Raw genomic sequence first — 21,741 nt, 5'->3', positions numbered from 1 at the left:
AGTACAAATACATTTCTTTTTATTCCTACTCTTGCTATAACTACAATTCTGTGTACTTGCCTTACATAATTTCCGTTCAAGAATAACAAATTTACTTAGGCATGCCTGAATGTCATATTGCAGCCTGTAATCATTAAGCCTGCTTACTGACAGGTAAAAAGTAATTTTTAACCTTGCCACAACCCAGTGAGGTAAGCAAGTTTAATTACTACGGGCTGCAACCTGGCACACAAATGTAGCAAAGAAAGGTACAGTCAATTGTATCAAAGCCAAGCAGGCTCACAACAACTTTCTGTGTCACTAGTGGCGACAGAGGCCAAAGCGTAATGGCATAAATCAAGGCCAGTAAAGAGTACTATAATGCATTGTACGTGGGGATGCCTTTGAAAAGTTTTCAAGAATTAGGGCTGGTGCAAAACATGATGGCCAAATTGGTAACTGAAACTGATGGCCAAGAATATCACAGAGGGGTTAAAAGAACCTAGCTAGATACTAATTTATTCTGAGCTCAGCCTTTAAAGCCCAAAACAGCCTGAAACCTTCTAAAACAATACAATATTAATATATAACAATCAGCCATAGAGCAATAAAACAGTAGATTTAAATAGCATTTTTTTAAAAAATTAAATATTTAAGAGCTCTCAAAAAGGCCTAGGGAAATAAAAGTGTGTTTCCATGGTGCCAAAATAACCCCAAAGTAGGGGAGAGCATTCCACAGCTGGAGTGCAAAGATTGAAAGGATCCTCTTCCTAGGAACCACCTACCACACCTTCCTTGTCAAGGGCATTCAGAGAAGTTTTAAAGGCTTTTAATTATATTTTCTACTTTTTAGGGCAGAATCTTTTACTTTTGGGCCATTGGCTGAATGGCTTGAGCAGGGTTAGCCAACGAAGTGCCCTCTAGATATTGCTAGTCTACAGTTTCCACCATCTCTGGGCATTGACCATGCTGGATAGGACTAATGGGAGTTGGAGTCTAATAACTACTTGAGGACATTGTAGTATCTATCCTTGGGCTAAATGATAACACCACTGCATTGAGAGATATGCCATCAGAAGACAGGAGAGGAGAGCACTTACATTATTACCTATGACCCTTCCATCAATGGCCACCACCACTCTTTGATGGCATAATGTCACACCAGCCCAATACCTGGGGCAAATCATTTGCCTCTTCTTGTCAGAACATAGGATATGGTGTCAAACAACACCCAATCACAGCTCAGCATCCCAAGTACATAAATTCCACACAGGGAGAAGATAACTCAGATAATAGGCCATGTGGCTTTCTCTCTCTGACTGCAGGTTGCACAAACCTGCTGCTCACAAGGGGGACCTTTGGAGATGGAAAACATGGAGAAAGAACACTTTGCATGCAAATGAAGGACTTTGAACAAAGCAGCTTGGCTTCATAATACATCAGGGAATTAGTGAGTAGTGCTAATGTGTTCTCCTAGAACTCTAGTGAATACCTTGCTTTGAGACATCAGAAACCAACACTGAACCCCACAGCACTTCCAACAACTGGAGGGAAAGGGTAGCCAGGAGAGAACGCCTCACACAAATAATAAAGGGAATACAGAACACATGCTATAATGTATAACTTTTGCAACTGTCTCTGTGCACCTTCCCAGGCTCATTCCCTTGGAAGTGCATTTAGAATTGCAGCCTAATTGTGCAATGCTCTTATCATATGCAGTACAAGTATTTGCTGTGGTTCCTTGGGCAAATAAAGCCGTCAAAAGAAATTAAGATACATGCTATGGGTAAATTGAAGGCAGGGCATAAGGAACACCTACTTTCTTCCACAGTGCTTAATAAAAGACTGTAGTTGTTGCTTCTGAAGCATTTATAGAAGTTGGTTGGTTTGTAATACACTCCGGTAATTACACAACCAAAGTGTTTGTACTTACTTCATTGTGTATTTTCACTTTTGCCCCTTAACTCGTCACATCTTGCTATTCTTTTCCTTTGTCTTGGAGTTGTTTCACATTACAGAATCAGAAGCTAGAGTGTGTTTGCCTCAAAGATGTGAGGTGAGTACACAACATGCCATCCATAAATTGTTATGTACACTGGCCAGAATCCAAATAACCATGAAACTAGTTCCATAAGCCCTTGTGCACTTTAGACTTACTGCTCTTGAACAGAAGATCCCAGGGCCATATAGTAAGTGCTCTTGAAATGGAGAAGCATAAAGAAAGGATTTGTGATCATAGAATCATACAGTAGAATTGTTAAGGTGGAAGGGACCACAAGGGTCATATAGTAGTCCAACCCCTGCAGCGCAGGAAACTTTTGCCCAACATGAGGCTCAAAACCACAACCCTGAAATTAAGCGTCTCATGCTCAACACAGACATACAAATAAACAAGTACCCATTTTAGTAGCAGAGGATACTGTAAAGCTGTATGGACACAAGAAGACCCCAGCTGAATCAGGCCAAAGGCCCATCAAGTCCAGCATTCATTTCTCCCAGTGGCTGATCAGATGCCTGTGGGAATTCAGGAAGTGGAACCTGAATACAAATGCCCTTTTCCTACTCGTGATTCCCTGCAACTGGTATTCAGAGGCATATTGCCTCTGATGGTGGGTGTAGAACATAGCCATCATGGCAAGTAGCCATTAGTCTCAGTCTCCAGGTAATAATGGATGAAATGATTTGTAAAAATTCATATATTTCTGATAAGTGTGTATCAAGAGTTTATGACTTCAAATGAAGTGGAGAAAGGAGAAATATAATTTGATATAAATCATTTGCTGTCAGTTGAGAAACCAGTTCTTAATAACATTACAGAGGAACATCTCTCCCCACCTTGGCCCTCAGGAGCACTTACACTAATGTAGTTAATGGAAAACATCCAATAGATTTCCTTTGTTGGACAATTATCTTGAAACATTTACAGGACAGGGTGGGGCGAGAGAGAATGATTGCATTTTATGAGGAGTCATGCAAATGTAGGAAGCAATTTTAACATGTCCTTGCTGTCAGTTTTATAGGAAAGTTTATCTAAAAATGAAATTACAAAATATCCATGTGGATTATATATTTTACTAAATTTCATTTGCTCTGTGTGAAGGGAAAACAAGTGTTTTATCATTACATTGTGCAATGATATTTTTCATTAACATAAATAATTTTATAGTAAGGTGATGTGGTGGGAATAAAATTAAATATTGACCTTTTAAAAGATGGGTGGTTTTTTAAAAAAATAAAAACCCAGACACTGTGAAGCTGTGCATACATTCATATCTGCAAATAACTTTGAGAGCCTACCTTACTATCAGACATTTCCTGGTGGCTATCTTCATCACCATTTGTAGAGTACAGCAATTTTTCTGTAGCAGGGCATGGAAACAATTTTCTAAGTGCCATCTTGGTTCACATATGTTTGCTATTCAAGAACAGCATAATAATGAAAGCATACTTGCAAAGAAAGCAAAGAATGGCTGGGCAGTAAGCAAGGATCCTCAAAGGGAGATGCAGAAAGAGCCACATAGTTGGCGTGAGATACACTTGGCTGAGCAGCAATGTCTGGACCCAAAGTTCATGGCAGTCTCGTGGGTTGGATACTGGTGATAAGTTCAGAATGGTTAGGACTGTGAAACAGGATTATCTGAAATTTAAAAAGTAATGAAATAATGTCATTCTTCACAGCTGGTCTTTTACCCAAAATCCCAAGATATTTTGACAAGCCAGCTGTTTCAGGTTCTAGGGTAGAAAAGCACAATCCTATCATTGAGTTGCATGTGCTAGGTTGGAAAGGGTCAGCCCAAAAACTCTTCCGCCAACATAGCAGAACCATAACACGCTGGATGGTTAAATGAGGGTAGAAATTACATTTCATCTTTGGGCCTTTTCATACCTTCTTATGGAAGCAATCAAAACTGTAGTATAATTTTAATTCCATTTTCTTTACCTTTCGAGAGATTTAGAAAAGTATACAACAGAGAACTACATTAACTGAAGCATCTCTCACAGCTTTTTAAGACCAAACATCCCATTAAACAACCTTTCCCATAATATTCTCCTGGAAAAAGAAAGCTTTTACCCTCTTCCAAAACTTTTGAAATATTTGTATGAAGTCAGGCAGCTTTCATGTGGCTGGGTTCACTGGCAGAAGAAGAGGAGTGCAGGGAGAGTGCACCATCCCCAGAAGCGCGATCCCAGTGGGGTGCCATTGCAGCTGCCCCCCCTGCCCGTGCTGTGTGCCACACCCCTCAGGTGGCACAGCATGCCTCCAAGATGCTTGCCACGCCCCCGGGATGTGCGACAGCCCTGCCCCTGCCTGCTCTCTGCCCCCCGGTGCCGGAGCATGGAGCTCCACCACTGGTTGGTTTGGGAAACAGGACTATGAAAGCCCTGCCTGCACTCTTACAGGGTAGATGAAAACCAGAGTAAGACCTCATATGTCTGAAACAGCATCTCATTTTGGGCAAACGAAAAAAAAGCTGAAAAACTTTTGTCTCCAGATTTTCATTTTTTTTTTTTTGAAATATGGGAACCCTACTTTGCACACCTGGATACCCATTTTTAGTCTGATGTAAACCCTAGGTATAGCTCCTTTTCTAAACAAGTATTCTTATAGGGATCCAGTCTTATGGAACTGACTGGTAATAATACACATATAGTTGCTAGACAACAGATTATCAAACAACAGCCACAGTGGGGCTGTGTATTTTTAGTCATGGAAGTCTCCTCAAATAAAGGGCACTTCTTCAATGTACAACTCCTGAAAACATGCATATACAAGCTAAATTTATAAATATACAGAAGCTACTGGGGGAAGTTATCCAGAGGTTTGGATAAAGGAATTATATCAACACTCAATGACACATTGCACTTCTTGTTTCAATCTTTTGTTTTGGAATCTGGTTCTGCTTGCAGACTTTCTGTAGGCATCTAGTTGGCCACTGTGAGAACAAGATGCTAGATGGGCCTTTGTTCTGATCCAGCAGATCTCTTCTTACATATCTTATTATGTATGAGTCCTAGAGAGCATGTCTGGGCAATTTTAGGATGGATGGGAGCAAACAAACAGATTTAATCCATATAAGAGATGGCAGTACTGTGGGTGGGAAAATCTAAACAGCCAGGAGGTATGTACTTGAGGGGGTTGTACTTCCCCTGAAATATCAAGTCAGTAGCTTGGGAGTCCTGCATTCAGTGCTGCTGATGGAGGTGCAGGTGCCACTGGATATGAGTAGTGGTTTTATCAGATTTGGCTGATTTGCCAGCTATGACGCTATCTAGACTACTTTGTCTAGACTTTGCCTCAGTAATTCATGTCCTGGTTACATCTAGATTAGACTACTGCAACCCACTAGAGTGGGACTGCCTTTAAAGACGGCTTGGAAGCTAGAAATAGAATGCAGCTTCCTGGCTGCTAGAGGCGGCCAAGCAGATAACACATTTTACACACCGCCTGTTACCTATGTTGGCTGCTGATGCATCTGGGCCCACTTTAAAGTGCTAGTGGTTACGTCTAAAGCCCTGAATTGTTTGAGATGAAATTATCTGAAGGATTGCTTACACTCATTTAAACTTGCCCAGACCTAAGATCAGCCACAGAGGTCCTGCTCGCAGCTCCACCATCCAAGCTATTTAGATTGGCAGGCCAAGAGTTGGGGCCTTTAACAGCTATCACATTATTTTATTAGGTGAATAAAAAATACATTATATTTGCAATATAGCATAATTTTGTGGTGCCTGTATTCTTTTCATATGTACAGGCATGATATTTGGGAAGGAGTGTTTTTATTTATTTATTTATTTTATTTATTTATTAATACCCAGCCTTTTTTCTTAGAACTGGGGTAATGCTTGTCTGTTTCCCTCATTGAAGCGGTCCACACACACCCCTCCCGCCCCCAGTAACCAGGAGAGACAAGATTGGCAGCTTGTTCCTTGACAGAGCTTCTGTGCTTGGCTGGTTGTCAAAAAATTATCTGGCGAAGCGTTTCCCCTGTCAGTTCTCCCCTATGCTGCGAAAACGCTCAGCTGTTGCATTTCTGTCTGCCGTGCGATTTGCAGAACCCGAGCCCTGCCAGAACTTCTTATAAGAAATCACTAGGGCCGCCGGAGCTGGAATCTGAAATTCCCATGATCCTCTGCCGCTGGCCGCGCTGGCTGGGCATGATGGGAAGCGCAGTCCAGCAAAAGAAAACAAAATCTGGAGGGACACGTTCCCGCGCCGCTGTCATCCGGGTCGGGACTTAAAGAGAGGATCCTACGGGGGCGAGGAGGCGTGATAAAATCAGCAATGCTACTCTTTTGAGAGCGAGCATTAAAATCACGAGGACGAGAGGGTGTGAGAAAGCGACATGTACTCTCTTGACGCTGTAAATCACTTGGAGTTAGCTGTCAACCTTTCCCTTTTTTGCGGGATATGCCCTTATTATAGCATTGGGAAACAGCAGGGAGGGTTGACAGCTATGCAGTTGGAGAGGAACCTTTCTTATAAAGAGAGAGCGCACGCAAGCAAGCCAGCCAACGCGAGCGAGGAGAAAAATATATATATGTATATCTCGGCAGCCCGCCCGCTCCACTTCTTCGCACCCACTCGCTTCCGGAACAGCGCACGTCACCGAAAGCTTCGGTTTGACGCGCCCGCCCTCCCTTTCCTCCTGGGCGTCCCTTCCTCCCTTCGTTGGCGTTGGGTGCTGAGAGGGAGGGACGGAAGAGGCGGCCATCTTGGGCTCGCTCGCCGGCGCTGTGCGCGCGTGTGAGAGAGAGAGAGCGCGAGAGAGGTGGGGGTGGGGGGCGGGAGCGAGGCAGCGTCTGGGGCAGGGAGGGGCTGGCTGGCCGGGCTCCCTTTTGCGGAAGTGGGTGGCTTCGCTCCCCCAGAGTGGAAGGAAGGAGAGAGCGCGAGCCCAGCGGGGTCCTCCGCACCTTTCCCCCAGCGCCGTCTCGACCCGAAGGAGGATGGCAGGGCGGCTCCCGGCCTGCGTGGTGGACTGTGGCACCGGGTGAGCGGCGGCGGGGAGGAGAGATTGAATGGGCGAAGGGAGAGACGGCGCCTTGGGTTGCTTCTGTTCTTAATTTTTATTTTATTTTTGCATCTTTTTTTCTGCTGCTTCTTTTTCTGCTGCTGACAGTTTTGGAGAGGGCGGGGAAGGGAGCCATTGGGATTCGCCTCGCGATTCCCTTTCATTCGGGGCTGTGAATGCGGGTGGGAGTGGTAGCTTGCCTTTTCATTTAAAAAAAAAGGAAGGGGGGCGGCGGCGGAAGGGACGTCGGTTCCCCCCCTTCCCAGCGCCAGGCATCTTTTATCTGTCCTCCCTACGCATGTCTCCCACTCCTCTCCCCCCCCCAGCCCTTCCCCTCTTACTCACGCCTATATTAGCCTTTAACTTGTGAAAAGATTAAGGGGAGAAAGGGTCATGTGTATGAAGGAATGGGAGTGGGGAAGAGGAAAGAGGTGGGGGTCCCCCCCTTCATTTTCCTTTGACTGGCCTTTTCTGAGCAGGTTGCCCAATGGCCCTCCTTCCTGCTTTTTTAAGCATCTAGAACTGTGTGCCTTTCTGGGAGGGAGAGGGGAGTCACACCCTAAACAGCACAGCTTCCCTCACCTTCCCGTTTTTTAAACATGTGGGATTGGCCCTTACTCATTCCTTTAGAGGCGTCGGCCCTCTGTGGAAGTGGGGGTTGCATTGTCTTCACCATCATAAAGTCGTTGAGGCTGCAAATCGCCAGTTTTTTTAAAAAAAGGAAAATATTATTCAATGTGTTGGTTGCAGCAGGGCGACCAAATATATTGGCTCTGTCCTCCGGACAGAATGGGAACAGACTAGCTTCTGAAAATGGGCACATATATATCCTAAGATCAGGATTTTTTTTTTTAATTACCCGCTTTGCTTCAGAGAGAACTCATCCACCCTAAGTTCATTTCAATGGCCTGGTTAGCTCTTTCAGGAAGCAGTGCTGCTTTCATTTCTTTCTGAAAGGAAAATGCACTTTCATAGAGCTTAGGCGCAGAGTCAAGATCAGCATAGATTCTAATCCTTATTTCTTTTAAATCCAGGCTGGGTGATCTGTAATTGTCTCCAAATCTGAACATGCATTTATACTATATGGATTATTTAGAGTGGCAGTTTTGTTCAGCAGTGCCATGATTTTTCCATATGTGTCATTTATTCAGCCTTCTCTCTGTGTGGGTGAAAAAAAGAAGTCCACCCTCTCTTGTGAGCAAGCGCAGAGGAACTTCCTTAGTTTTGTTAAAGGCTCTTCCTCCTTTCAGGCTTTTATACCTTATAAGGCAGTTTTCAGTGTCAAACCTGAACCAAATCTTTTTTAGAAACCGCTTTTCTTATTTAGCAATTGCTGGTTGGTGATAAGAGAGAAAATAGTAATGCTTAATACTTAATGTGTGCCTGTAGAAAAGAGCTTTATGGGATAGATGCAGAGATTCTTTCTGCTGCTCTTTCCAGGGGGTGGTGAAAAAAGCATTGGAGGTACTGTATAACTTTAGGAAGCAAAGGCTTCCTCAAATAGATACTTTGTAGCCTTCATGCCAGTGCCTTAGGGAACTGGGTCTGAGGGAAGTTCTCTTTTTGACCACCATTTTCAGATAACTGGAATGGGGGCGGGGAACTGAGATACTTTAGTGTGCAGATCATATATGCAGCCTCCAACACAGAAACTGTAACTTAACATGACTGATTGTACAGTTTTTATGTAGAATCAGTTGTCATTCCACCAACTTTAACTCCTGTTTGCCCAGTTACAAATTTCCTTAATTGTTTGAAAAAAGGATTTTAGAATTTGATCAAATGTGCAGTTACATAATCTTTTTAAATTGTGACCTTTTAAAAGAGAAAAAGGTGGCGGCAGGAAGCAACAACCCACATTTGATTAAGGGTCGTTAATATAAATGGAGCAGAGTATGTAAGATCGACAGCAACACGTATCTGACAGTTTTTAAATTAAATATGTTATAAATGCCTTGAAATGCATTTTGTACTCATTGCTTTTGGGCTGTCACACTTACCTAGAACATATCCTGGTGGTGTGATAAACCTATAATGATTCTACAAAATGCAATACTTAAAATGCAATACTTAGGTTGCAGGTCCTGCTCTGAAAACTGTTTCTGAAGCTTTCATTTTGTACTTGTAGAGGAGACCTCTTTGGGGCCTTGCTGTCAACTATAGGCATTCTTGAGTGTGAGTGAAATAAATGAGGATAACTGCAAGAGGACAAGGGGACTTAAGTCCAGATTCTACAAGGGGCCCTGCAAATGAACATATAACTGCCTCTTTGATTGCAGAGCACATCCTCTTTTAATTGGTAGCTAGCTATTCCTTCCATTTTTATGTTGTGATGTTTTACCGTGCACAAACAATTTGTGCCCTCTTCACCCCTCCCACAGGGAGGTAACAAGCGATTAACCCAGGTACTGTATATATTTTAACTCTAAAAGGGCTGCATATTCTATGCCTCTCTAAAGACCAGTTTTCCATATACAGTAGTAGTGAGTGTTGTGTTCCACCCAGCTTTAAATTTGAATTCATACAACTCAGGATGATACTTTGCAGCTAGGAGGATCTTACTTTCTAGGAGTGTATGTGAAATCTCTGAAAGAACAATCCTACATTTTGTCCATGCTTTAGGTTTTTGTAAAGAAGTGTACAGTAAGCTACCATAGGAATAGTTTTCATCTTTAGGCCTTGCAGTTATATTTCAAGCAGCAATGTAATTATATAGAATCTATTCCTAACTGGTGATATTGAATTGCTAGCTCAGGGCTGAGAGAGAAGGTCAAGTATTGATTTTCAGACAGAAGTTTCCCCATAGTCAATTCTAAACCAGCACAAGTGTAAACTTGTGTGTTTGAAATTCTGTAGCTTAATTGACACTCACCCAAGAACTGCTTTATTTTTGTAGTCTCATATACTCAAAAGTGCATACAGCATGTAAAACAAATATTAAAATGTTGGACACATTAGACTTCTGTTTATCTCCCTTCCCTTCCCTTCCCTGAAACTCATAATTTTAGTTCAATTCTTTACTGGAAACTTTAAAAAAGCCACTTGTATGCATCTCAAGGGTGAACAAACTATTCTCCAAGTCATGTTAAATATTTATATTGAATGGGTTTAACCATTACTTTTGTAGCTATGCTGAAATTTATTCCAATGCTGAATATCATTCTGCTCTGTAGTAATAGCTGACCTTATGCTGAACTCTTTGTTTCTTCATGTTTGTTATGAATAACTGTTCTAGTCTATGCCAGGCTTTTGTTTTTGGGAGTACTCATGGTAGCATAGTTTGACAGAAGGTCTTGGACACTTGTGAGGTGTGTTAGATTATATCGATTTATAAACTGTCTTCAGTATTTTAAAAAAAATGTCTCAAGAGTGCTGTAAATAAAGTAAACATTCATTTTTCTTGCTTTTGTGTTGATATGGACAGTGTTTTTGGCTTGCTAAGGGTTTGTTTTTTTAAAAACTTACTCTGCGAAGGAATATTTATAGTTTTCTATAAAGTTGTAAGCTGACACAAGTTACTGTAACAGAATAATTGTCTTGGCTTTCTTCTAAAAATACAAATGTTTCAAACTCTGGTATTTTGAGTATAAAAGAAAAAGTAATTCTGTATCTCCACCATAGAAGTAAAAAACAATCTATCAATCACCCACTTTAGTTACTGGAATGACTCCAGTTTTAAAGTGCATTAAAAACAATGTGCTCAAATGGAAAAATAAATTTAGTGGGTATAGTAATTCTATACCTATAGTATATCTGTATTTTTACTTGGATGATATGCCCATAAATGACAGTCAATGTCTTTTGTGCTGTTCACCTGACAAGGCAGGTACTCCTTTAGTAGTGTGTATGTTGCCATTTCCTGACTGGAACTGTTAATTTAATCTCTTCGTTGGTAGTTTCCATTTTGGTATGATTAGTTATACAGCATTTAACAAGTACAGATCTCAAGGGATTTTGATTAAGAATTGAAAGTGGGCTTCACACATTACACAGCTGGTAACTTATATGACTCCCGTGTTCTCTTTATGCATGACTCGGGTAACATCAGAAGCAAAACTCAGCATTGCTTCTGTGAGTTATGACTGAGGTTGATAACTGTCATGTCCACAGAGAGGAAATACAAGTTGCTTGCACTTCCTCTTGAACACTTTACAGAAATGAGAGCAAAGTTATTCTAAGAGAAATTAACCAGCTGTATTCTCAAGTGCATTTTCAATCTACCGGTATCTTTATGTCTAGTTGTTTTTTTTAGGGTTTGTAGCTGACAATTTGACAGCAGCAAGAATAATAATCGCTTGTCATTGGAAGAGTTCTGAAATCCTTTCAGTAGGGGTAGGTGATAGGAATGTGTGGGAGGTTGTCATTATAGTGAAACTGGCAAGTCATGGGAGCTTCAAGGGGAAGGAGAAATTAATTCAGAGAGATATTGATAACCCATACAGAATTTTGGAACACCAGAAGAATAGTCATGATTAATGGGGATACAGAATTTCCCAAAAGATAAGAAAATAGAATTGAATATATAACTCCTATATGTAATAGTGGCTGATCGCCGAAGAATTGATGCTTTTGAATTATGGTGCTGGAGGAGACTCTTGAGAGTCCCATGGACTGCAAGAAGATCAAACCTATCCATTCTCAAGGAAATCGGCCCTGAGTGCTCACTAGAAGGACAGATCCTGAAGTTGAGGCTCCAGTACTTTGGCCACCTCATGAGAAGTGAAGACTCCCTGGAAAAGACCCTGATGTTGGGAAAGATGGAGGGCACAAGGAGAAGGGGACGACAGAGGATCAGATGGTTGGACAGTGTTCTCGAAGCTTCTAACATGAGTTTGGCCAAACTGCGAGAGGCAGTGAAGGATAGGCGTGCCTGGCGTGCTCTGGTCCATGGGGTCACGAAGAGTTGGACACAACTGAACGACAATATATGTAATAGTATGTAGGAAGGCCATGTGGAAATGAAGGTTGTTGGAGGGTTAGCTGGGATAACAATGGAATACTGATGGTGATGATAGGGTTACTCAAAGACTGTTACCAAAATTGTTCTTGTGGAGTATTATAATATACCGGTAACCTTGAAATCAATACAGTCATACCTTGACTTACATACAGTAACCCAGAAGTGTTTTTTGGCACACACACAATCCGCGCATGCGCAGAAGCGTTGTGTGCATTCTGCGCAGTTTGTGCATGCGCAAAGCGTGATTTTCAGGTTGCGTACTTTTTGGGTTACGAACGGCAACCCGGAACCAATTAAGTACGTAACCCGAGGTTATACTTAAAAAGTATAATTCAAAACTGAACTGTCTACCAGATTTTTCTATATTCACATTTATTTAAAGTTTGCATACATGAAGCATTTGGTGTGAAATGTAGAAGTGAAATTCAGTTTGTGTAGGTTTTGTAAGATTATTTCACAGTTACCTGAAGTTTTTTCTTCTCAGACCATGGCTGAGCACCAGTTCTACTCCTCTCTGGTCTTCTTTCACACTCTCCTTGTGCATTTTTGCTTGGCTCTTGATGCTCGATAATGACCTGCCTCAGTGGAGGTGTATGCAGACATTAGTCCATAGTATAAAGATAAAATTGGCATGCATTGCTCCACCCACTTTTACCTATGTCCCCTTCCTACCAGTAGTATATGGCCCCCATAAGGTTTCCCAGAAAGTAATGTGGCCCTTTGGGGGGGTGTTCTCAGCCTCTGTACATAGTTGATGTCTGGTGGTTGACTTACATAGTCTGGTTATCTTATATAGTTGTTTTGAGAAGGTTGTGCTCTAGTAAATAGCACTAGGTGTTATTAGTGACTACTGATGACATATTTTAGCTGAGTTATAAGTGCTGAGCAGCTAACCTATTCTTAGAAATTCCAAAATATAATACAAGTTTCATCTCATTTTGCTTTATGAAGAATTTCTGAAGGTGCTAAGTGTTTTCAAGTCCCTGAAAATACACACAGGTCCTGCTTTACAAACACAAATTCACTTATCCAAACACAAGGAAATAGTACCCAAACCTCGCTATTGCAGCCCCATAGGAATGTTGTAATTTCCATTCCACCTTAACAGCAGACTGAGGATGGGAGCTTATCACATGTCTGTATAGTGTTCCAGTGTGCTGCTGGGAACTTCCGTTCCTCAGTCTGTACTTTCTGTTTCGTTTTTCCGAACATGAAGGAGACTGCACGTACGCTTTCTTTTGTCCTCATGTTCGCCTAATAAATGCTTAATTATAACGCTCATGCCATCCTCTGTGGTGCATCTTCTGCTGCTAAGTGAACAGAAAGAGTGCCTGGCTTTCTGAAGCTAGGTCTCTGGTTTCTGCTGCTGCTCCAGGGCTTTGAAGTTCGACCGGCAGTTCGGCCGGGGGTGTTTGGGCCAGCAGGGAGCATGCCCGTTGTTCCCGTTTCCCTGGAAAAATTACAACAACTGGGTTATGGGCCCAGATTCACAGCACTGAAACAGAGGTATGTGGAGGAGCGAAACAAGCATGAATCCCGGTCGGCGGCTAGAAGACTTTGATGTCTGTGCCAAGCGTAATTAAGGCCGGAGGAAGGCAGGTCGTAAATCTGCTGAGATAGTGAAGCTGTAAAATAGCCTCTCGCTGGCTGAAGTGTGCAGTGAAAGCAGAAATGGATCTTTCTGATAGAGCGATGGGGGAAAACCACTGTCCACAATTAAACGGACAGAATTATCAGACTTGGGCAGTCTATTGTGAAGCTCAATTAAGACGGCATGCAGTATGGCACACTGTGAAAGACGCAGCCCCTACTCCTGTAACTGCTGCATGGTCATCGGCTGACTCGAAGGCAATGGGGTTGATTGTCTTATCACTATCTCCGGAGGAGCTAATAACGATAAATGGCAAAGTCTCTGCTCGAGAGATGTGGGAAGCCTTAAGGACCGCCCATATGAGGAAGGAGGCGGGGTCTGTGCTTCTCTACTTCAGAAAGCTGCACACTAAAAAGCTTGAGCCAGGGGGTGATGTGAGAGCCCATATCTTGGAGTTATTAAGACTGAGACAGGAATTGGTGCACAGAGGGTTCAATGTGCCAGAAGATTTATTTTCTGTGTTGATTTTGGACTCTTTGGATCAAAGCTACAGTGCGATAGCCAGCCAGCTGGCAACCCTTCCTGCACAAGAGCTCACTGCAGCCAAAGTAACTGCAGTCCTGCAGAATGAATATGATCGACGCAACGCAGCAGCTCCTGATTGCCCACTTGAGGGGGAGCAAGCAGCCACGTCGTCTGGTACAGCGTTGCAGCCACCAGGGGGTGCTAAGGCCTTATCAGCTGTGAGATGCTGGAACTGTGGAGTTCAAGGCCACGTCCAACGAGTTTGTCCCAAGGCTAAAGGCAAGCAAAAGCAAAAGTCTGCAGATGGCAAGAAGACGGGGACCCGAAGGTCAAAGAATGTGCAAAACAAGGTTTTTGTTGCACGAACAGATACTGCAAAGACTGAAGGCAGATTTGTTGTGGATTCTGCAGCAACACGCCACATCTGCAAAGATCGGCAACTGTTTGTTTCCTGCAAGCCACAGGATGGCAAGATACATCAGGCCGATGGAACTTCGATCCGGATTGCTGGAGAAGGCCAGGTGGAACTCCGGAGTTTGCAGTCAACTATCACCAATGTACTGTATGTTCCTGAGTCATCTGAGAACCTACTGAGTGTTCCCCAGCTCACAGAGAAGAATTTCGACGTTCTCTTTAGGAAGGGCCTCTGTGTCATCAGCAAGGACGATGAGGAACTCTTGCGTGCTGACTATATGAACAATTTATTTCAAATTGCTTATGATGTTGACAATGTGCAAAATGATGATTCTTGTTGTGTGGCGAGTGCTAACAAAGTTCTCCATGCAGATTGTATACACACTCACCACAGGAGATTTGGTCACATGTCCTGGCAGACGCTGACCAAAATGCCAGAAGTAGTTGAGGGTCTAACCATTAAGCCCTGTAAATTCTATATGAAGTGCAAATCGTGTGCAGAGCACAAAGTGAGGGTGGCTCCTAAGGGCAAGGTATCTGGCAGGCAGGCTTCAAAACCCTACCAGATTGTCCATGCAGACCTAGTAGGTCCATTAGCGCCCTCTCTTGGTGGAGCAAAGTACTTTATGGTTTTGATTGATTCTTACTCTAGATTCATTCATGTGTACTTGCTCAAACAAAAGTCAGATGCATTTTCCAAGTTCAAGGAATTCTATGCTTGGTTGAGAAATGCCCATGGAAAGCAAATACAATGTCTTTTTACTGACAGAGGAGGCGAATTTACTTCTCAGCAGTTTGAGGCTTTTCTGACTGAGAAGGGAATCCAACATGATCTCGCTTGTCCACGATCCCCATGGGAAAATGGACTTTGCGAAAGAGCAAACCAGACGTTGCTACAGGGTATGAAGACTCAATTGCATGATGCAAATCTTTCAGAAGCGTATTGGGCAGAATCTCTAGCACATTTTGTTTATTCCTACAACCGGAGGCTGTCTACACCCATAGGATGTACCCCTTATGAAAGGATGTTTGGCAAGAAGCCTTTTGTCAAGCACATGAGAATCTTTGGTTCTGATATGTGGGTACATACTCCACAGAGCAGCAAGCTCGGAAAGCGTGGTGTACATGGGATATTTGTAGGGTATGAGAAAGGTGCATACCGAGTTTACATGCCCGACACAAAAACAGTGCGATTCACCAGGAGTGTGGAGTATTGTGCCAAGTGGGGGGACAATGTGGGGATTTTTCAGAGTCATCCTGACACTGAGAAAGCAGAGGAAGCTGAGGATGGTGATCAGGTTTCGGATTCCGATTCAGTGGGAGGTGCTGGTGCTGCTGATAGCGACAGCGATTCAACAGATTACCAGAGTGCCAAAGCCTCAATTAGACCATCAGATGAGTCTGATGCTGAATTGGAAGAACCACTGTTCACCATTGGCAGTGTTTCTCCTAAGAAGGAGAAGGAGAAGGTGAAGGTTGAAGACTTGCGTCTGATGCGCCGTTCAGAAAGAGCCACGAAGGGCAAACGGCCAAAAAGGTTTGATGAGGAGTTTGCCAGCACAGCTACTGCTGTAGTTGGTAGCTCAAAGAAGGTATGGGAACCTTCGAGTTTTCAGGAGGTAAAAGAACTCTCCCCTGAGAATGCTGAGCCATGGCTTAAGGCCATAGATGATGAGCTTAACTCATTGGATAGTAACCAAACCTGGGAACTGGTTCCAGTAGTTCCAGGGATGCGACTGGTTGGGAGTAAATGGGTTTTTAAGGCGAAGACCGATCAAAATGGAAAGATTGTGAGGCATAAAGCCAGGTTGGTTGCCAGGGGTTTTTCCCAAGTACCAGGTCAAGATTATAACGAAACCTATTCCCCCACAGTCAAATATGAGAGTATAAGACTCATGCTCAAAATTGCTGCAGAGGAAAAACTTCACGTTTCCCACCATGACGTGAATACAGCATTTTTGTATGGGATTCTAGACGAAGAATTGTACTTACTTCCACCGGATGGAGTGCAAGTTCAGAAAGGGATGGTCTGTAAACTTAAGAAGTCCCTGTATGGTTTGAAGCAGAGTGCCAGATGTTGGAACACCAAACTTACAGAGACATTGCTCTCTCTTGGTTTTCACCAGGGAAAGGCAGATCCGTGTGTGTTCGTGAAAGGGGAGGGGCAACACAAACTGTATTGTGTTTGTTTTGTCGATGATCTTTTGTTGTTTTGGAAAGATCAAAAGGTATACCATGACACCCTAGCACAACTTAAACAACACTTTGAAATGAAGGATCTTGGCCAGGTATCCAACTACCTTTCTCTGCAGGTTGAGAAGGACCAGACAGGTAATTTTCTGGTTCACCAAACTCAGAAAATCACCGATGTGCTAAACAGACTTAAATTGACTGATGCAAATCCTGTGGATACCCCAATGGTAACAGGTTTTCAAAGAGATGAAAAAGCTCAGATGTTTCCTGACATAACGCTGTATAGATGCATTCTGGGCAAACTGAATTTCATTGCCAGGTGCTCTAGACCTGATATTGCTGCGAGCACTAACCTGCTCAGCAGACATGCTAACAATCCGTCAGTCCAGGATTGGAAAGCTTTGAAACGCGTAGCTCGCTACCTAAAAGGGACAATGCACTACAGATTGAGATTCACCAGTCAGAAGACTGGAGGACTTGAAATTTTTGCAGATGCCAGTTTCGGAAGTGACACCACAGATGGTACAAGCACTTCTGGAGTATGCTATGTGTACAACCACTGTCTGTTTGACTGGCTGTGCAAGAAGCAGTCGACAGTAAGTTTAAGTTCTTGTGAGGCAGAACTAAATGCACTGTCATTTTCACTCATGGACTGTGAATGGTTAATACAACTGTTCAAGGACATCGGAGTCAATGTGACTTGTCCTGTACAAGTATACCAAGACAACAGGTCTTGTTTGGCTTTGCTTAATTCAGAGAGTTGCAAGCAAAGAACCAAGTACTTGCAGATTAAGTTACATCGTGCAAGGGAGTGTATCCGAAAGGGAATCATTCAGGTGTCGTACATGCCAGGTAATGAGATTCCTGCAGACTTGTTGTCTAAGGTAGTTAATAGAGAACAACTTCAGGTGTATGTTCGGAAACTACAATTGGTGTCTAATGCCAAAGATTAAGGTTACATGGAAAGGGGGAGGATGTTGTAATTTCCATTCCACCTTAACAGCAGACTGAGGATGGGAGCTTATCACATGTCTGTATAGTGTTCCAGTGTGCTGCTGGGAACTTCCGTTCCTCAGTCTGTACTTTCTGTTTCGTTTTTCCGAACATGAAGGAGACTGCACGTACGCTTTCTTTTGTCCTCATGTTCGCCTAATAAATGCTTAATTATAACGCTCATGCCATCCTCTGTGGTGCATCTTCTGCTGCTAAGTGAACAGAAAGAGTGCCTGGCTTTCTGAAGCTAGGTCTCTGGTTTCTGCTGCTGCTCCAGGGCTTTGAAGTTCGACCGGCAGTTCGGCCGGGGGTGTTTGGGCCAGCAGGGAGCATGCCCGTTGTTCCCGTTTCCCTGGAAAAATTACAACAAGGAAATCATTGATTCATTATGTGAACAGTTGCCTAACTAACCATTTCCAGGGAATTTGTTGTGTCCATAAAACAGGACCTGCGTATAAAACTGAAAGCAGGCTCTTTGAGTTAGATCTTAACATATGGGCAGGACTATATGGGTGCAACCAGAAGAGATCTTAAAATGTGCAGTTCAGTTATGAATTGTGAGAATACTTAAGAGTTGTAAAGGCACTGAAAATAAGATGAATTTAAGAAACTGGAAGAGTGATGTAATGAGCGACGTCTTGAATAACAACTTGGGTTCTAATTTCTGCTTTGCTACCTCTTGGGGGAGCTTAGACCCAGTTACTCTCTCAGCCTAACCTACCTCACAGGGTTGATGTGAGCACAGAAGTGAGGAATCGAGAGAGAGCAAAGGAAGCTTCTATTAATCATGTTGGCTGAGTCTGATGGGAAAAAAGCATCTAGAGGCCTCAAGGTTGGTAAAGGCTAGCATATATCATAAAGAAGTTACCCTTCCAAACGTCTGCTGTAGTAAGTGATATTGAAGGTAACTGAAGTACTTAAGACCTTTTAGGGAAAACTTTGTTTGCAAGAAGCTTTGAAAATAAACTGGAGTAGTTTTGTACCCCAATTGTTTACACTCTGCATATGTAAATGTTAATTTCTTCCCTGGAGTGTATGTTTATTTGCAGAATGTAAATGGTAAATTGTGTCTTGCTATGCTTTGTTTATCCAGCTAACAGAGGACAGTGTATTAAAGTACGAAGTTACAGAACCAACCCCTCACAAATTCTTGCAAGAGATATGCCCCAATACAATTGCTGTCTATGTGTCAAAATTTAAAAAGTAAACAAATCACCAATGCATTCTGACACACAGTAGCATTTTTTGTATTGACAGTTGCCAATTTGTTATGCTAACCTTTATTTTTGTATGCATAGAAGCTTGAGCCTAATGGTTCCACATGTATTTCAGTTGAGCAGATCTGAATGGAGGACCCTATTTCCGTATGTGGAAATGCATGCATGTTGCCTTCTTTGAACTATTTGGAGAAAACATGGTATACAAATACAATGGAATTATTTTTATGGTTGGAACTATCTAAGCTCTGTAGATGTTGTTTTCATGATCCATTTTCAACCTTTTTTCCCCAGAGTCACTACAGAGTACTCCAGAATCCTTAATTTTAATTGGGTTTTAAAAATGTTTATGCCTTTTCCTTGTGATGGGATTAGAATCATAGAATCATAGAGTTGGAAGAGACCACAAGGGCCATCCAGTCCAACACCCTGCCAAGCAGGAAACACCATCAAAGCATTCCTGACAGATGGCTGTCAAGCCTCCGCTTAAAGACCTCCAAAGAAGGAGACCCCACCACACTTCTTGGCAGCAAATTCCACTGTCGAACAGCTCTTACTGTCAGGAAGTTATTCCTAATGTTTAGGTGGAATCTTCTTTCTTGTAGTTTGAATCCATTGCCCCGTGTCCGCTTCTCTGGAGCAGCAGAAAGCAACCTTTCTCCCTCCTCTATATGACATCCTTTTTACAGTGAAATTGAGTGAGCAATAGTTCATTTTACCTTTGCCACCCACATTTAGTGTTATTTATGTCATTAAATATTTTGGCCCCCAATGTTTTCTTCTAAAGAACTATGACAGTAGTACTACTCAGGATAGTAATATATTTACATTTGAGTGTTACAGTATTTATTTTTCACAGCAAAACTGTGAATAGTTTTTGAGAACTCTACCATTTTAGCATTAGTGTGTGCAAAAGGTAATAGGATTTCAGCCTCAATGAATTTTCAGGAAACTATCATTACAGGTCTCATTGTAACGGCAATTATGTTTTCACATAGCTGTTAGTTAAAGTATGTGCCAAACAATGACTCCTTAAACTGTACATATTTGAACTATGAAATATGACTACCCTGAACTTTCAGAATTCTTCAGAAGAAAACAAGTATTGCTTCTCCCAGGGCAAGTTACTTGATTCTTCACTCTTAAAGAGAGTGTGTGTTCGCATTAACAAATTGATGATTGTTAAAGTAAAAGAAGGGGAAACACCCACAATATGATTTCTCCTGTTTTGCATGCTCCTGGCTGTTAGAGAAAAACCACTGTCCCAGTATCCTATCTGAGTCAGCTTGAGTGTGTGAAGAGAAAATAGCTACAATGCACCCCACATGTGCTTTAGCTGCTCAGTGTTTGCTGCACATACAACATGTGAGCAGTTAAAAAACAACCCTATTGAACAGAGTTCGGTTCACTGTCCTTTAGACCTTGGGGGGGCCGGACTATATTTTGAAGAAAAAATGAATGAATTTCTATGCCCCACAAATAACCCAGAGATGCATGTTAAATAAACGCACACATTCTACTCATGTAAAAACACCAGGCAGGCCCCACTAATAACCAAGAGATGCATTTTAATAAAAGGACACGTTCTACTCATGTAAAAACATGCTGATTCCCGGACCATCCGCGTGCTGGATTTAGAAGTGATTGGGCCGGATCCTGCTCCCAGTCCTTAGTTTGCCTACCCATGGTTTAAGATAATGGCACTTAGCTATGTTATAGGACAGAAATTAACCTAATTATGATTGCTTTGTTTAGATTATTATTTATGCCCATCAACAGTTTAGGAAAGTGATTTCTAAGTTTATATTTCTCATATATAATGTTTCACCAGCTATTCATTATATCACTGGAAATATTTATAATAAAGATAGCCAAGGGCCTGTCAGCATAAGCAACAGCAAATGCTGTTAAAACATTTCAGTATTGAGTCTTGTATTCCCCACCTGTTTCCCTAACAATTGCTTTTCCTTTCTGCCTCCATTCCCTTTGGTTATCGTGCTTCTTATTGACACTGTCTCATCCATGTAGGCATGAGTTGCTCTTCAAAGGGAGTCAGCTGCATGATTTGCAAGGCCCTTTGCTAATCAGCAGCTGATCAATGGCAGCCAGAAATGCTATCAGCAAGAGACACAGTGCTAGTAATGGTGACAGAATGACAATCAGGAGTCAAATTCAACCAACAGAAGACCTGTCATACTGAGGGCCATAAGCTAGTTATAAAATATATGTGCTTAAAAGAAGCAAAGCAAATATCTACTGCCACAATAATAACTGGGCTGAGTGAACTGGCCTGTGGGCTGTCTGCCTAGAGTTTCCTCTATTCCCTGTTCCTTTTATAGACTAACAAAGGATTTTTTGTCTGCAACTTTGAAGTATCAGTGTCTTTCTCCAGCTTCAACACTACTGACAAATGGCAATTCAAACAGTTTTAGTTCCTTGCTGTTTTCAGGCATTAAGGTTTAGCTATTCTTTCAACTTCAAGAGGAAAAGTGCAGTTACAGAAACTGAAAGTTGATATCGATCAACACGTGCCATGGCCAAAAATAATGAATGGGAAAGTTAAGGGCAGCAATACCATTTCTGTTAAGATCATAAGAAGAGTTCTGCTTTGGCCTTCTGCCAAAGGCCCATCTAACCTAGTATCCTGTTCAATTTTCTTGACCTGGTGAATTATACCAGCTTGCTCTGTGTATAATTGCTCTGTGCAGAAGCATGCCAGTTTTTCCTCCTAGCAATCCTTGGATAATAAACATTTGATTTTGAATAATATTTGTTTGTATCCAACAAAACAGTATTAGGAGTATATTAATTAAAGTTTATTAATTGGAATGGGTCTACTTAGTTGCATACATCCCATTC

The 21,741-nt window shown here is 42.2% G+C and overlaps 1 protein-coding gene across 1 annotated transcript in view; it reads left to right on the top strand.

Moving 5' to 3' along the window:
- Positions 1-6,774: 6,774 nt before the first annotated feature.
- Positions 6,775-21,741, top strand: part of ACTR3 (actin related protein 3) — a 38,541-nt gene continuing 23,574 nt past the window's right edge. Inside the window, exon 1 of the mRNA XM_033163730.1 lies at positions 6,775-6,968. Coding sequence (XP_033019621.1) covers positions 6,925-6,968 — 44 coding nt within the window. The 5' untranslated portion in view covers positions 6,775-6,924. The remainder of the gene's footprint in view (positions 6,969-21,741) is intronic.

This window comes from Lacerta agilis, chromosome 1 (assembly GCF_009819535.1).
Source record: "Lacerta agilis isolate rLacAgi1 chromosome 1, rLacAgi1.pri, whole genome shotgun sequence".
In the NCBI taxonomy this organism is placed as follows: domain Eukaryota; kingdom Metazoa; phylum Chordata; class Lepidosauria; order Squamata; family Lacertidae; genus Lacerta; species Lacerta agilis.
This window is presented reverse-complemented; position numbering and strand designations above follow the sequence as displayed.